At 46.8% G+C, this 16,174-nt stretch overlaps 1 protein-coding gene across 1 annotated transcript; it reads left to right on the forward strand.

Annotated features, from left to right (window-relative positions):
* Positions 1–5,639: 5,639 nt before the first annotated feature.
* Positions 5,640–10,787, forward strand: LOC149410529 (uncharacterized). The gene is made up of 3 exons (XM_089648278.1): positions 5,640–6,027; positions 6,799–7,896; positions 7,999–10,787. The coding sequence occupies exons 1-3, from the start codon at positions 5,640–5,642 to the stop codon at positions 10,785–10,787; spliced, it is 4,275 nt and encodes a 1,424-aa protein (XP_089504404.1).
* Positions 10,788–16,174: the final 5,387 nt, after the last annotated feature.

Genomic DNA, 16,174 nt, shown 5'->3' on the forward strand with positions numbered 1-16,174 from the left:
ATGTGCTTTATTTCAAATAAATCCATTTCAAATGGAAATGCAAAATGCAAAATGGGTATTTTCCATTTTGCATTTTAAATGCTTTTCTAAAAACCATTTTGCATTTTGCATTTTAAATGCTTTTCTCAATGCATTTTCCATTTTAAATGCTTTTTTGCAACATTCTTCCTGTTATCTCCACTCATCTTTTTTTCATAGGCCCCGTATATGAGTCGGTCCTCAACCTAACTATTAGAGATAATTTACGTCTGTCAAGTTGCTACCTGGTAGAAGCCCTGGCAATTAAGTGATACCATTAAAAAAAATACAGATTCAAATAGTGAACACGGGGCCATGACGCTGAAATATTAAATTTTAGATAGGAGTTTCTATTTTTTTACGTTGCCAACAATTTACGTCCCGCGCAATTTTTTTGTGTTTTCAATGGTTTCATAATCTGTGGTCGTGGTGTTTTTGGATTTACAATTATGTAAGTACTGTAATTAATATTATTATATCTCACATCGAACTATCTACCTATGCACGCTTCCTAAAGAAAACCAATATATTATGCTAGAATTGTAGAATGCTATGTTAGTATTTATTTATTTATGTCTATTCTTGGATACACGTTTTACAAATGATTACAGTGGTTTATATTGTAGTACAGAGAAAAAGTACAGAAAAAAGGTATAAAAAATAAAGAACATAAGTTGAAATAGGTAAAACTGTGTATGGGTAATATTGTATGTAACGTGAACACCTCACTAGGAGAACCTGTGCTGAAGTGTTAACGTGTTTGAGATTATGGGTGACGGGTATGTGTTATGTGTTGTGGTAGAAAGTTATTATTATTATTTTATTTTTTTTCAGAGACATATATTGAAACATGAAATTACACTTTTATATGTGAGTGTATGTATTTTTAGATAATTCTTGAAGAACGTGTATAATATTTAATTTTACTAATCATATTTTGGTTATGTTTGTAGTCAATAATTGTTTCAAAGTAATGGGCATACTGTTAAAAAGTTTGGTTGCATAACTGCATTTTAACCAAATATATTTTTCTTTCAGGGTTGTGAGAGATTTCACAATACATTACCACAAAAATGAAGTATTTCCTTCAAAGATGTTGGAAATGTTCCCGCCACTTACTCAACTTGTTCAAAGGTTTTAAAAGGAAACATGGTCGCTACTACAAGTACAATTTGCGCTACAGTGTCGTATCCATTTTTTAAAATGAAGTGGACACCTAAAGAACAGAAGGACAGAGTCCGTTCACTGTTTTTACTACAAATAAGGAAATTAAAAGAAAATACCAAAAAATGTTATGTAAATCCACAAATTGGAACTAATAGTCTTGTACAGGTGAATCTTATTTTTTTCGAAGATAATGAAGATTCATCTGATTCTTCCGCAGCAACAGCAGGAACTCCAGATTTAGAAGCCTTGCAATACCTTCAAGACAAATTAACCGATTTTGAAATGTTCCATGACTACTCTACTGTTAGGCACATGTTCATCAAATGCAATACTGTCTTCCGAGTTTAGCACCAGTTGAATGTCTCTTTTCAAATGGAGGTATAATCATGAAACCTCATAGACGAAAAATGAGTGATGATGTTTTTGAGAAGCTCGTTCTTCTAAAATCTAATAATGGCTAAGGCTACATAATATAGAATATATATTGGTTTTCTCAAAGTTGTATCATATTATCTGTGGGTTTTCTAGTGCGCCTGCTTGGAGTTTTCTGTGACAATCTATGATCAAATATTGGGTGCGCACTAGAAAACAACATTTTATATTGTCTGATTGTCTCACTGTCCTGTATTTCTTTACTGTTCAGTGGTGGATGTCCCCTCACTAGAGGGTTAGTACACAAATTAATGATGATGGCCTTATGAAAAAATCATTAAAAATGACAATTTTTAGTTAATTATAGATTCTATTATATTCCACTCAAATTCAATTGTTTTTTACACAGTACATATCAGTATGTATGATTTGTTATTCCACAAGTTGTTCTACATTGATGTCCATTATCAAATGACAAAGTTGTTTAAAAATTCTATAATTATTTTGATTGTTTGACCTGAGAAACCATTTTGCATTTTCAATGCATTTTGAAAAAGGTATTTTGCATTTTGCATTTTAAATGCTTTTCTAAAAACCATTTTGCATTTTGCATTTTCAAATGGAAAAGTTTTGACCCATTTCCATTTTGCATTTCAAATGGTTTTTGGTACCCATTTTGCACATCTCTGTCTACTATATTATTGGGAACCTACTTCATCGCTTTTCTGAACCATCAGTTCAATTTTGAAAATTTAAATGACAATTCAAAGCAAATTTAATCTCATTGAAAGCAGAAAATTTCACGCAGGAATAATTATGGCAGACAACCGAAAATAGTACATTTGATAACATAACGTCTACTGAATCTAAGTAGTTAATAAGTATTATCCAATGTAGTACCAGTACTAAAATTCTGGCTCCATTTGAGCAATTTGCAAAATTAAAAAAAAAATCGCCCACTGCTAGTTTTATCCGTCTCGTAGGACCAATCATTTGAGGCCAAAGGCATTTACTCCCGTTCTCCTTCGTTCGTTCGTGTCTGTCTTTAGCTGTGATTGGTAATCATTAATTTTAATAACAATGTTCGGTGTCGTTACAGGCAGCAGCGAGTAATCACTTATTACATTGATTACTGGCTGATTAATCCTTTAATAACATGTCACAGAAAAATAATATAGTGGCTGTAGTGTGGAGTTGAAATAGGCCTTCGCCTCGTGGCTTTTGTACTCGTAATTACTAATAATTACAAGTGTGGAGTACTATTACCGTGTGAAAAGTGTCAACCTTTCACTGCCATTGTCATTATTCAGATTTGTATACATATAATTACTTAATTCTTTAGTAAATGTACCTACCTATTATTTTCATAAGAATGCTGAACAAACGACAGTTAACTTTATTATGTAACTAATTTCTTGTTTTTATATTATAATCAAAATACCTATGTAGCATAAGATAACAAAAGCAATAAACAAACAGACCTTAAAATTTTGATGTATATATACGATATCTGTATGTAGGAATAATTATTATTATTATTTTTAATAAGCTTCTCTTTATGTTTTAATCTATTATATTATTTTCTTCCTTTTCTTTTCCTTCCTTTATTTCTTTTCTTTTCTTATCTTTAGTTGTTGTCAGTTTATTTAAATTTCATATCCTAAAACGCACTATTAGGTTTTTGTCACTGCAAATACATTGCGTAAACGGTACAATTATAACGACATAGACCCTAATCTGTAGTGTTCAAAAAAAATTGTACAAATGGATGAAAAAAAAAGAAAAAAAATTGGGTTTATGTTGTGAGGTGGGGTGGGGAGGGGGATAAGGTGGGAAGTGGAAAGTTTTTAAGTACCTGACTATTCAGATATAAATCATTATACAAGGCTGAAGGCGTTTCAAGCAACCGTCTCAAGTTCTGAAATGTGATTAACGGAAAGGGCGATACTGATAGTATCTACCATTTAGATTATTTTTTTAAGTGTTTATTTCACAATGTGTTACTTGTTTTTTTTAAATACATCTATTTTAATTTCGTTTTTATTTTAGTGAGTGAATGAATGAAAATCTTGAAAATGGAAATTATCCCACTTCCTGACATCAGATTGAGCTGAAACACGGCAGATATACTCGTATAGATTCGATGACAATGCATTCTATCAACTTATAGTGATAAATGAAATTGGGTGACATTACAGCAGTTAATTTACGAAATGAATGTCGGTCCAACCGAATCGATTATGGCTCAAATTTTAACCCGGTTGAGTACAGCCCCTGGGGATGGAGGTTAATTCCTCAGTCGAAACAAAAAAACATATTTTTAAATACATCTATTAATAAAAATAGATTTATTAGGCTATAAAAACTTTGTAATAAATAAATATCCAGAAAACATGCTTTTTTTAACAATTTATTCAATGTGTCGGGCTCTCGGAGCAGCCTGACGCGCCTTGGTCGGTCTCGTCATTCTTCGACAATTACAATAGATATTTCATATATTCCGCCCTTAAAAGTGTCAATAAATGTTCCATACTGTATTCAAGTTGCTTAAGTGTACTAAAAACTAATTTTACTGTGACCAGTGTGGACGTATAACGACTTTAAGAATAGGTGACAAATAATATTGTTAATCCTAAGATGTGTGAATTCCAGTGTCTATAATACGAAACCAGTGCTTTGAACATTCACCAGATGTGATCATCCCTTCGGCCCTTGCCCCTTGCCCCTCGTCCACCCGCACCAATACTGCAAACCCCGCTGTCCGACGCATACAGTGCTGTACCGGACGTACCTCCACCGACTTAAATTAATTTTAATAAATCTGAATTTACGCAGAGGCAGTTCCTTTACAAACTCACCTCTGCGCATATTCGAATTTAGGCAACAAAATTCTCTCTATAAAAATCTGTAATCTTATCTGCACTTGTGTAAAACTGTAAATCTTATATGAAAAACTGATCAATAAATAAAACCACGGGGTCAAGCAGTCATCATTATAGACAAAAAACAAAGGCTTGACCCCCCAAATACCTTCTTATATTAAATCTGTACAAAACATGGAAGATTTGCATGAAATTTGAAATTGTGCAGACGCGGTTTCCTTTACAAAACTTGCCGTTTGCACAAAATTGAATATTGTGCAAGTCTTCCCCTTTAATACCAACTCCCTTTAATAATGTAAATTTGCACAAAGTTTGAAATTGTGCAAACGCAGTTTCCTTTACAAAACTTGCCGTTTGCACAAAATTGAATATTGTGCAAAACTGCCTTTTGGATGGCAATTCCCCCTTTTAATATGTAATTTGTGCAAACTCACAAAAATGTATTTAAATAAAAATGACCCGGGAAAAGTGGGTTGAAGAACAGTCAGGGACCTAGTCGAAATCGTCCCCTTCCAAGTTACGCAACAACGGCGCTCTCTCCTGTGACAAATTCCGGGAACCCAAAAATAATTCTCGGAATTTGTCGCTAACAAAGGGAGAGCTAGGCCCGTTGGTCCTTTAAAAGGCGGACAACTTGTGCAATTCGGCAGAGAGCCAGCAACCATCGAACGATCAACATCTCTCCTGGACTGCCCTGACTGCCTTCTTCAAGCCTCTTCTGCCCTGGACCTTCACTGCAACCTGGCCTTCTTCTTTCTCCCGGCTCCCTGGTGTTCATCAAGAAGAAACTTTCACAATAGTCGAAGCGTCCCTAGTCAGGGCGCAGGTTCCCCCCTACCTTCCTCCCCCCTGCCTTATACCTTTCTCCCACATTTTCCCCATTTCTCCCTTTTCCCTATATTTTTCCCCATTTCCCCCCACAATTTCCCCATTTTTCCCTTTCGTAATTTTTCCCCATTTCTAACCACATTTTTCCCCATTTTCATTTTCCCCATATTTTTCCCCATTTTTTCCATTTTTTCAACATTCTCCCTACTTTTTCCCGACCTTCCCTTCCAAGGCGTCGAAGCGGCCAGCCGGCCACTCCCGCTATATCGTCTGTGCGGCCGGCGACTACAGTGCCGTCCCGTACATGGTCCTTCGAGCCGCGATCGCCTCTTCACGCCTTCACTCCTTCACGCCTTCCAGTGACGTTCCAAGATGCCGTCCCTGCGGAGTGGCCGCGAGGCTTCAGCCTCCACCCCAGATTCACAACCCGACGTGGAGCTGGTGACAGGCCCTCACCCCGCCGGCCCTGCCGGCCCTCACCCTGCCGGCCCTGCCGGCCCTGACCCTGCCGGACCTGCCGCCCCACGCGCTGCCAGCCCTGCTGACACTCACTTTGCCGGTCCTGACAGCGCACCGTCCTCCGATGCAGAGGAGGATTCAATCACAACAGAGGACACGGTCAGGCAGCTCCGGAAGGCGAACCGGACAATGAGCAGGCAGCTCGCTGTGCTGCTCGCAGCCCTCCCCACCGCGACGCAGTACCTGCCAGGGGCGGACCCCCCTGGCACCCACCTGGGCGCCTACCCTGGTGCGGCCCCTGGTGCGCACCCTGCCGCCTACCCTGGTGCGGCCCCTGGTGCGCACCCTGCCGCCTACCCTGGTGCGGCCCCTGGTGCGCATCCTGCCGCCTACCCTGGTGCGGCCCCTGGTGCGCACCCTGCCGCCTACCCTGGCGGGCCCCCTGCTGCGCCCGCTGCTGCGCATCCTGCCGCCTACCCTGGTGCGGCCCCTGGTGCGCACCCTGCCGCCTACCCTGGTGCGGCCCCTGGTGCGCATCCTGCCGCCTACCCTGGTGCGGCCCCTGGTGCGCACCCTGCCGCCTACCCTGGTGCGGCCCCTGGTGCGCACCCTGCCGCCTACCCTGGTGCGGCCCCTGGTGCGCACCCTGCCGCCTACCCTGGTGCGGCCCCTGGTGCGCATCCTGCCGCCTACCCTGGTGCGGCCCCTGGTGCGCACCCTGCCGCCTACCCTGGTGCGGCCCCTGGTGCGCACCCTGCCGCCTACCCTGGTGCGGCCCCTGGTGCACATCCTGCCGCCTACCCTGGCGGGCCCCCTGCTGCGCCCGCTGCTGCGCATCCTGGCGCCTGCCCTGGCGAGCACCCTGGCGCGCCCCCTGGTGCGCACCCTGCCGCCTACCCTGGTGCGGCCCCTGGTGCGCACTCTGCCGCCTCCCCTGGCGGGCCCCCTGCTGCGCCCGCTGCTGCGCATCCTGGCGCCTGCCCTGGCGAGCACCCTGGCGCGCCCCCTGGTGCGCATCCCGCTGCCTACCCTACTGAGCCCCCTGGCGGACCCTCTGCTGCGCCCGCTGCAGCACATCCTGGTGCCTACCCTGGCGCACCTCCTGTCGGTTACCCTGGCGCCTCATCTCAGAGCTTCTCGCCGCTGTTTCCCCCGCAGCCGACCGCCGATGAGACTGCCCATCACACCAGCGAGTGGGTCCGACAAGGCGCCGACCCGTTCCTGGCACAGCTGAGCACCCTGCTGGCTGACGCCATCCACTCCACGCGCGCCCAGGACAGCCCTCGTCCCTCAGTAGAGGAGGACCTTCGGATGACCGCCCTCATTGCCCGGCAGTCCACCGCCAAGGACCTCCCCATATTCTCGGGCGACCCCCTCGAATGGCCGGCCTGGATTGCGCAGTACGAGCAATCCACCTCGACCTGCAAGCTCACGCTGAGCGAGAATCTCATACGATTGCAGCGTGCGCTTAAGGGGAAGGCGAGGGAAAACGTATACTCGCTCCTACTGAACCCGGACCGCGTGCCCGAAATCATTTCGACCCTGGAGGAGCGGTACGGCGGATCGGGTTCGATAGCGAACCTTATGCTGGACAAGGTGAGGAAGCTGCCCTTCCTGTCTGCCGAAGCCACCTTGGAGGAGATTGCTGACTTCTCCGGGACAATCCAGAACCTGGTGGCTTCCCTGCGGGACTTGAGGACGGGAGGCTACCTCACCAACCCCGCCCTGCTGGCCGACATCACTGCCAAGATGCCATGCACATTGAGGATGGCCTGGCTGCTGGAGCTGCGGATGCTGGGGCAAACAACCCAGTCCACCATCCTCCAGTTGGCAGCATTTCTGAGGGGCGTCGCCGGCGTGATCCCGGTCAGCGGGATGGTGGATCCCTTGAGATCCGGCAAAGGGCGCCGGGAGCATGTGCTGGCCAACGCTGTGGCCACACCGCCAGAGGGGAAGGCCAACCGCCCACCACCACCCGTAGTGAAGAAAAACAAAGTGAAAAGTGCGTGCGCTCAGTGCGGTGAGCCACACAGAACTCGGGAGTGCCGCGAGTTTATCTCAAAACCCCTCTCCCTCCGGTGGGAGACAGTCCGCACTAACAATTTGTGCCGCAAGTGCTTGGAGTCGCACCACTCCAGGGACTGCAAGGAGACAGTGTGGTGTGGTGTGGGTGAGTGTCGCTACCCGCATCATCGGCTGCTCCACCGGGAGACGGTCGCGGAGGTGAACCTTTGACGCCAGACAGTGGACAGCCGCGTGCTGTTAAAAATAGTGCCGGTTGTGTTGCGGGGCCCCACGGACGGGGAAGTGTCAACGTTCGCTCTTCTGGATGAGGGATCCACCATCACCCTCATCGACGCTGACACCGCAACGCAGATCGGCGCACGCGGCCCAGTCCACAGTCTGCGGCTGCACGGGGCGAAGGGGATGTGTACCTCCGACGCCCGCTCCCAACGCGTGAAGCTGACGATCCGGGGCGCTGGATTGGAATCCACCTTCACCATCACCGCCCACACAGTAGCTGACCTGAGCCTGCCGGAGCAGCGCGTTCCTGGAAGACGCGTCACCCCAAAACTCTTGATCGGGCAGGATAATGCCCACCTTATCGTGTCAAGAGAGGTCCGTGAGAATAGCACTACTCGAATAGTGTCACGGACCGCTTTGGGGTGGATCGCCCACGGAGGCTCGAGCCTCAGCAATGACGGGCCAGCTACCACACTGGCCCTCCAGTCGGAGACCGCTGCAGATGCCCGCCTGAGGGAGTTGGTAACATCCAACTTTGCCGTCGACTCCCTCGGCGTCACGTCTGCGGTGAGAGTCAATGCCATGGACACAAAGGCCATGGCATTAATGGCAGAAACCACCCGCCCCCTACCTTCTGGGCGGTGGGAAACTGGCCTCCTGTGGAGACACCCTGACGCCACACTACCCGACAACCGGCAGTGTGCGCTGAAGCGGCTCCAGTCCCTCGAGAAAAAGCTCGCAGCGGACGCAACCCTGGCAGCGGCGTACAATGACAAAATGACGCAGCTTGTCGCCAAAGGCTACGCCAGACGCCTCTCCCCCAATGAGGCGTCGCTCCCTGCCCCACGGAAGTGGTATCTTCCCCACTTCGCCGTCACCAACCCGAACAAGCCAGGGAAGATAAGGGTTGTGTTCGACGCCGCCAGCCGATGCCGAGGGACGTCACTTAACGACCAACTGCTCACTGGCCCTGACCTGCTGTCCTCTCTCCTGGGGAACATCCTCCGATTCCGGGAAGGCGGTATAGCCATCGCCGCCGACATCCAGGAGATGTTCCTGAGGATCCAAATCAGGAAAGAGGACCAGTCTTCGCAACTTTACCTGTGGAGGTCGCCGGACCGGCAACAGCCGGACACCTACCAGCTGGCGTCCATGATGTTTGGGGCTACCTGCTCGCCCAGCAGTGCCCAGTACGTGCGGGACAGGGTGGCCGGTCAGTACGAGCACCAGTACCCGGCCGCCGCAGCAGCCATTCGTTCACGGTTTTACATGGACGATTACCTGGACGCAGTGGACAACCCTGACGAAGCTGCTGCCCTAGTCCGAGACGTAAGGGCCCTCCTTGCAAAGGGAGGGTTCCACCTTACGAACTGGGCCTCAAACAGCCTGGGCGCCATCGCCGATGTGCCCCCTGAAGACCGCGCCAACTCCACGGTAGCTATCAGCAGCGGGAGCAGCGAGACCGAGAGGGTCCTGGGACTGGTGTGGGACCCATCTACCGACCGCTTCATCTACACTTTCCTGGAAGCGGCCAGTCTAGAGGAAGCCACACGGCCTACAAAGCGGCAGCTCCTCTCCATCGTGATGAAGATCATCGACCCGGTGGGCTTCGTCTCCTGCCTCACCATACGGTCGAAGATCCTACTGCAAGCCGTGTGGCGTTCTAGCGTTGGATGGGACGACCACATCACCTCGGAGCACGCTGAACGCTGGAGGGACTGGATGAGCCTGCTCCAGGAAAGCAGCGTCTCCATCCCACGACGGTCGCTCCGACAGAGGTCAAGCAGCGTGACCCTGCACCTCTTCTGCGACGCCTCGGAGCAAGCTTGCTGTGCCGTCGCCTACTTCGTGGAGGAAGTGCAAGGCACCCTAAAAGCCACCTTAATCGCCAGCAAATGTAAGGTGGCACCTCTCAAGCCGCTATCCATACCCCGCCTTGAGCTGCAGTCCGCACTCATGGCGGCCAGATTGGCCAGAACCATCCGGTTGGAGAGCCAAGCGAGGATAGCTTCAACCATCTTCTGGACGGACTCGACCACAGTGCTGTGCTGGTTACGCACCGATCCGCGCACGTACTCTGCGTTCGTGTCCAACAGGTTGGGCGAAATAGATGAACTCACCTCCATAGCCAATCGCACCCTCACAAAGCCAGACGACCAGACCCTCGAGACCCGGCCCCGACACTACGTCGGGCACATCACCACAGCCGGAGAGGCCCTACCTCTGGTCGAGAGGTTCTCGTCATGGCACCGGCTGATCCGGGCTACAGCGTGGGTGCTACGCTTCATCAGGCGCTGTTGGACGGGCCCAAGCCGACCCCCTGAAGGCTCCTTACGAGCAGACGAGCTGACGGAGGCGGAGCGCAGATGGGTGAGAAGGTCCCAAGAAGACGCCTTCTCCACTGACCTGCACACCATCCGTCGCAGCCAGGCGCTACCTGCCGCCAGTCGTCTCGTCAGTTTGGCCCCCTTCCTCGGACCTGATGACGTTTTGCGGATGGGCTCACGGCTGAGGGAGCTCACTGGAAGCACGAGCGTGGCGAAGACCCCCGTGATCTTGGATGGCTCCGATCCATACGCCCGACTGCTGATCCGCCACTACCATGAAAAGGCGGACCATCCAAGCACGGAGAAAACTGTGGCCGAGATCCGGTGCAGCTTTTTCATCCTGCGCCTCCGTACCATCAGCAGGAAAATCAGCCATGAATGCCCCACCTGCCGCTTACGACGGAGCAAGCCCTCTCCTCCACTGATGGGGGTTCTCCCGCCGACCCGCCTGGCTCACCACGTCCGCCCCTTTACACACTGCGGGCTTTGAAGGTACACCCACCCTGTCCCACCCCGGTATAGGTGACTTATGGTCACCCCTTCGGAGCTCTCGCATGAATCTAATTTTTTTGAATAAAAGGCTCTACAATTTATATAAATGAAGCTAGGCCTTCAAAGTCCCCGCATACGGTGTTATGAAGCGGTATGCAAGCGCTTACAAGTACTAAACTAAGGACAACACAGAAAAATAAACAACAAAAAAATCAAGATTAAGTGTCAGGCAGATAGTTGGTGGAGGGGACCCACACTCCAGTACCTGTAAACACATAAAAGTAAAATAAACAATAGAGTGAAGGGGGAGTTTCGCCGAACCACGACTGGCAGTCCTGTTGAGAAATTGGTGGTGGTTGGGGCAACTGGTGCAGGTCAGGACTTCCACACCCCTTAGCCGACCACCCGGTGGTGCCCTGAAGATAAGTATTGGAAAAAGAGGGATAAAACACTAAAGAACCTAGGGGAAAGAAGCGTCAGGAGGTCGGAGGCAGGGTGGAGGTTACCCCAGCCCGCACAGTCACCCCTCTGACCACCAACGCTCATCAGGGGTGGCGCAGGTGATTGGCGGAGTCCCCCGGTAAGAAAGAATAATAAGAAGCTCCAGTCGTGCATGCGGGGACGAGGCCCGTTATCCGACCCCTAATGGGGAAAATAAACAAAACAAAACAGACAACGGAGTTCAGTTCTCGCCTGTAAACTCGTTGCTGTTACTAAAAAAAAAAGAAAAGAGAACCGGAAAAAATACATGTAAAAAGAAGAGAAAATAAGAGGAAAAATGAAAAACAATAATCAATCCAAAAAGTGACACATAAGGGCAACGGTAAATAAGTAAAAACAAAAGTAAAGGTGTAAAAATAAGATCTGCATGGTCTGTAAAGAGGACAGTAAGTATTGAATAAGATAACAAAGAAAAGTAAGAGAGATAATTAGTAAACACAGATATATAAGAGTACTTACAGTGTCTGTAAAAAGAAAAACAGTGTGTTAACCTTAGACAGGGAAAAAGAAACATATGAAAAGAAAACAGAAAATAAGAATTAAAAAGTACAAGACAAGTTAATTAAAAAAAAAAAAAAACAAAATATAAACGAATGGAAATCATCTGCAACAGCTGGTACAGTAAAAAAAAAGAAATAAGATAAGAATAATAAAATAAGAAAAACAGAATAGCATATACAATAATGAAAGAGTTGTAAAATAATAAGTCATGGAGCAGGAGCAGTACACCGTGGGTTCCCAATTATTACACTAGTCAACGACTCTAAGCACAGGCCATCTCTCAACCCAGATCCTAGTAAACTTCCTCAAACATTCGAAATTCACACTGTTAGAAACAAGATCGGTGTTCCACACCGGTCTAATGGGGACATTCAGACCGTCTATCATTTCGTCTCTGGCATCCTTCAAAATCTCACAGTGCCACAGAATGTGCTCGGCCGACTGGTAATTATTGCCACAAGCGCAATTGGGGTGGGTGGACAGGGCAAGGCTGTGAAGCCTTCCCCTGAATTCCCCATGTCCTGAAAGGAGCTGCGTAACGTGATGGTCCAGTTTGAGGAAGGCCCCTTCCATTCTGAGTTTAACTGAAGGGAAGAAGGAGAAGGTCCATCTTCCCTTGCTCGACCTATCCCAACGGACCTGCCACTCTTTGAGCGACAGGTCCCTCATCGTTCGGAGCAGTCCTGGGAGAGTTCCTGGTCCACCCGGTGTCAGGACGACACCAAGGTGGTTGGCCGGGGATCCACGGATTAATCGCTGCTTCGTTAACACCTCCCTAATTTCTAGATCGATTGGTAATATACCAGCCAAAATTGGCAAAGCGTCCGAAGCAACGGTTCGATATGCCCCAGATAGTGCCAGCAGGGGAGTGCGCTGACCCCTAGTGAGAGCAAGAAGTATTAAACAGTTATCCAGGCGATGCTCCCAAACAGAGGCGGCATATGCGACTTGCGCAACATATACCCCCTTGTAGAGAGCGTGCAAAGCCGGTCTGCGAAGTCCCCACTCTGCCGTGGAGATTCTTCGAAGCTTCAGAAACAGCGACTGAGCCCTGCAGGATACATCTTTGACATGAGCCAGAAAGGAGGACGATCGATCTAGAGTGACACCTAAATATTTAACGCTATCCACAAATTTGATATTAATGTCTCCCATACGGATGGTAGGGTTTCTTGTCTTATTGAAAGAACCCTTCATCAGGAGGCCCATAGTCTTCTGGGGAGCGAAAGTCATTTTATTCCTCTCCCCCCATTTAAGGAGGGTGTCCAAACCTTCACCAGCCTTACATTCGACTTCTCTTCTACTGTCCCCAGAGACAAGATACATTTTATCATCCGCATAGTCGATCATGATACATCCTTCAGGTAAGGGTAACCTAGAGGAGTCATCAAAGGTTATATTCCAAAATTTAGGAGCTAGGACGGAGCCTTGAGGACACCCCATATCGGTCTCGCGTTCAATAACAGTGTCACCATGAGAAATAATGACAGTTCGGCCCGATAAATAGTTGTCTACTGATTTAAATAGGGTTTTTGGGCAGTTCCTATTTTTAACCTTGATACGTATCATGTCCCACCATGCGTAGTCGAAGGCACCAGTAATATCGAGGAAGATTGCAACTACATACCTCTTTGTACAAACCTTCACCCAGTTAAGCGCAAACGAAATGGCGTGCACGGTGGATCTACCGGAGACGAAGCCAAATTGGAGATCACTAGACGGGGAGAGTGATTGTTGTAGCCTATGCCGGATAAGTTTTTCCAGGATCTTGCCAAGCACTGGAAGTAAGGTGATGGGCCGATAGGCCTTGACATCAGTTAGTGGCTTACCATTCCCCTTTGGTATGACCCTGAGCACGCCTCTCTTCCATTCAGAAGGGAAAATTCCTCTTCTCAAACACGTTTCCATCACTTGGAAGAGCTCCTCCCTAGCGTACTTTGAAGGTACACCCACCCTGTCCCACCCCGGTATAGGTGACTTATGGTCACCCCTTCGGAGCTCTCGCATGAATCTAATTTTTTTGAATAAACGGCTCTACAATTTATATAAATGAAGCTAGGCCTTCAAAGTCCCCGCATACGGTGTTATGAAGCGGTATGCAAGCGCTTACAAGTACTAAACTAAGGACAACACAGAAAAATAAACAACAAAACAATCAAGTTCAAGTGTCAGGCAGATAGTTGGTGGAGGGGACCCACACTCCAGTACCTGTAAACACATAAAAGTAAAGTAAACAATAGAGTGACGGGGGAGTTTCGCCGAACCACGACTGGCAGTCCTGTTGAGAAATTGGTGGTGGTTGGGGCGACTGGTGCAGGTCAGGACTTCCACACCCCTTAGCCGACCACCCGGTGGTGCCCTGAAGATAAGTATTGGAAAAAAAGGGATAAAACCCTAAAGAACCTAGGGGAAAGAAGCGTCAGGAGGTCGGAGGCAGGGTGGAGGTTACCCCAGCCCGCACAGTCACCCTTCTGACCACCAACGCTCATCAGGGGTGGCGCAGGTGATTGGCGGAGTCCCCCGGTAAGAAAGAATAATAAGAAGCTCCAGTCGTGCATGCGGGGACGAGGCCCGTTATCCAACCCCTAATGGGGAAAATAAACAAAACAAAACAGACAACGGAGTTCAGTTCTCGCCTGTAAACTCGTTGCTGTTACTAAAAAAAAAAAGAAAAGAAAACCGGAAAAAATACATGTAAAAAGAAGAGAAAATAAGAGGAAAAATGAAAAACAATAATCAATCCAAAAAGTGCCACATAAGGGCAACGGTAAATAAGTAAAAACAAAAGTAAAAGTGTAAAAATAAGATCTGCATGGTCTGTAAAGAGGACAGTAAGTATTGAATAAGATAACAAAGTAAAGTAAGAAAGATAATTAGTAAACACAAATATATAAGAGTGCTTACAGTGTCTGTAAAAAGAAAAACAGTGTGTTAACCTTGACAGGGAAAAAGAAACATATGAAGAGAAAACAGAAAATAAGAATTAAAAAGTACAAGACAAGTTAATTAAAAAAACAAAATATAAACGAATGGAAATCATCTGCAACAGCTGGTACAGTAAGAAAAAGAAATAAGATAAGAATAATAAAATAAGAAAAACAGAATAGCATATACAATAATGAAAGAGTTGCAAAAGAATAAGTCATGGCGCAGGAGCAGTACACCGGGAGTTCCCAATTAAACTACTTGGTTGAAATCTGGGGAAATACATGTGAAACATATATAAACGAACTACAGGTAACACAAAACAAAGTAATCAAAAAACTATTTCACTTCAAATCTAGAACATCAACAAAAAAATTATATATGGAAACAAAACTATTAAAATTAAGAAAATTATATGAATATAATATATGTCTTCTTATTTACAAAATAAATAATAAACTCATACATACAAATACAGAACTCATTAAAACGTCCCAAGTACACACACACTTTACACGGCAACACGATAAAATACATTTAAACACCATACATACTCATTATGGCAAGCAATCCATTGGTTACGAGGGAAGCAACATATACAATTGCCTCCCAGACGAAATTAAAAATGAAAAAAGTATAGGTACATTTAAAAAAAAATTGCTCAGTTTTATGCTCAATCAACAAAACAATGAAAGTGAATAATATCAGTGTGTAATATATTTATGTGTAATATATATGTTATTTCTAGTTAAATAAGTGAAAAATGTAATTTTCTTTTATCTAGAATAAAAAAAAAAAAAAAAAAAAAAAAAAAAAAAAAAAAAAATTATTACACTAGTCAACGACTCTAAGCACAGGCCATCTCTCAACCCAGATCCTAGTAAACTTCCTCAAACATTCGAAATTCACACTGTTAGAAACAAGATCGGTGTTCCACACCGGTCTAATGGGGACATTCAGACCTTCTATCATTTCGTCTCTGGTATCCTTCAAAATCTCACAGTGCCACAGAATGTGCTCGGCCGACTGGTAATTATTGCCACAAGCGCAATTGGGGTGGGTGGACAGGGCAAAGCTGTGAAGCCTTCCCCTGAATTCCCCATGTCCTGAAAGGAGCTGCGTAACGTGATGGTCCAGTTTGAGGAAGGCCCCTTCCATTCTGAGTTTAACTGAAGGGAAGAAGGAGAAGGTCCATCTTCCCTTGCTCGACCTATCCCAACGGACCTGCCACTCTTTGAGCGACAGGTCCCTCATCGTTCGGAGCAGTCTTGGGAGAGTTCCTGGTCCACCCGGTGTCAGGACGACACCAAGGTGGTTGGCCGGGGATCCACGGATTAATCGCTGCTTCGCTAACACCTCCCTAATTTCTAGATCGATTGGTAATATACCAGCCAAAATTGGCAAAGCGTCCGAAGCAACGGTTCGATATGCCCTAGCGTACTGGACTACTTCGGGCCA

Source organism: Hesperophylax consimilis, chromosome 27 (assembly GCF_061612785.1).
Source record: "Hesperophylax consimilis isolate HC1 chromosome 27, BYU_Hcon_1.0, whole genome shotgun sequence".
In the NCBI taxonomy this organism is placed as follows: domain Eukaryota; kingdom Metazoa; phylum Arthropoda; class Insecta; order Trichoptera; family Limnephilidae; genus Hesperophylax; species Hesperophylax consimilis.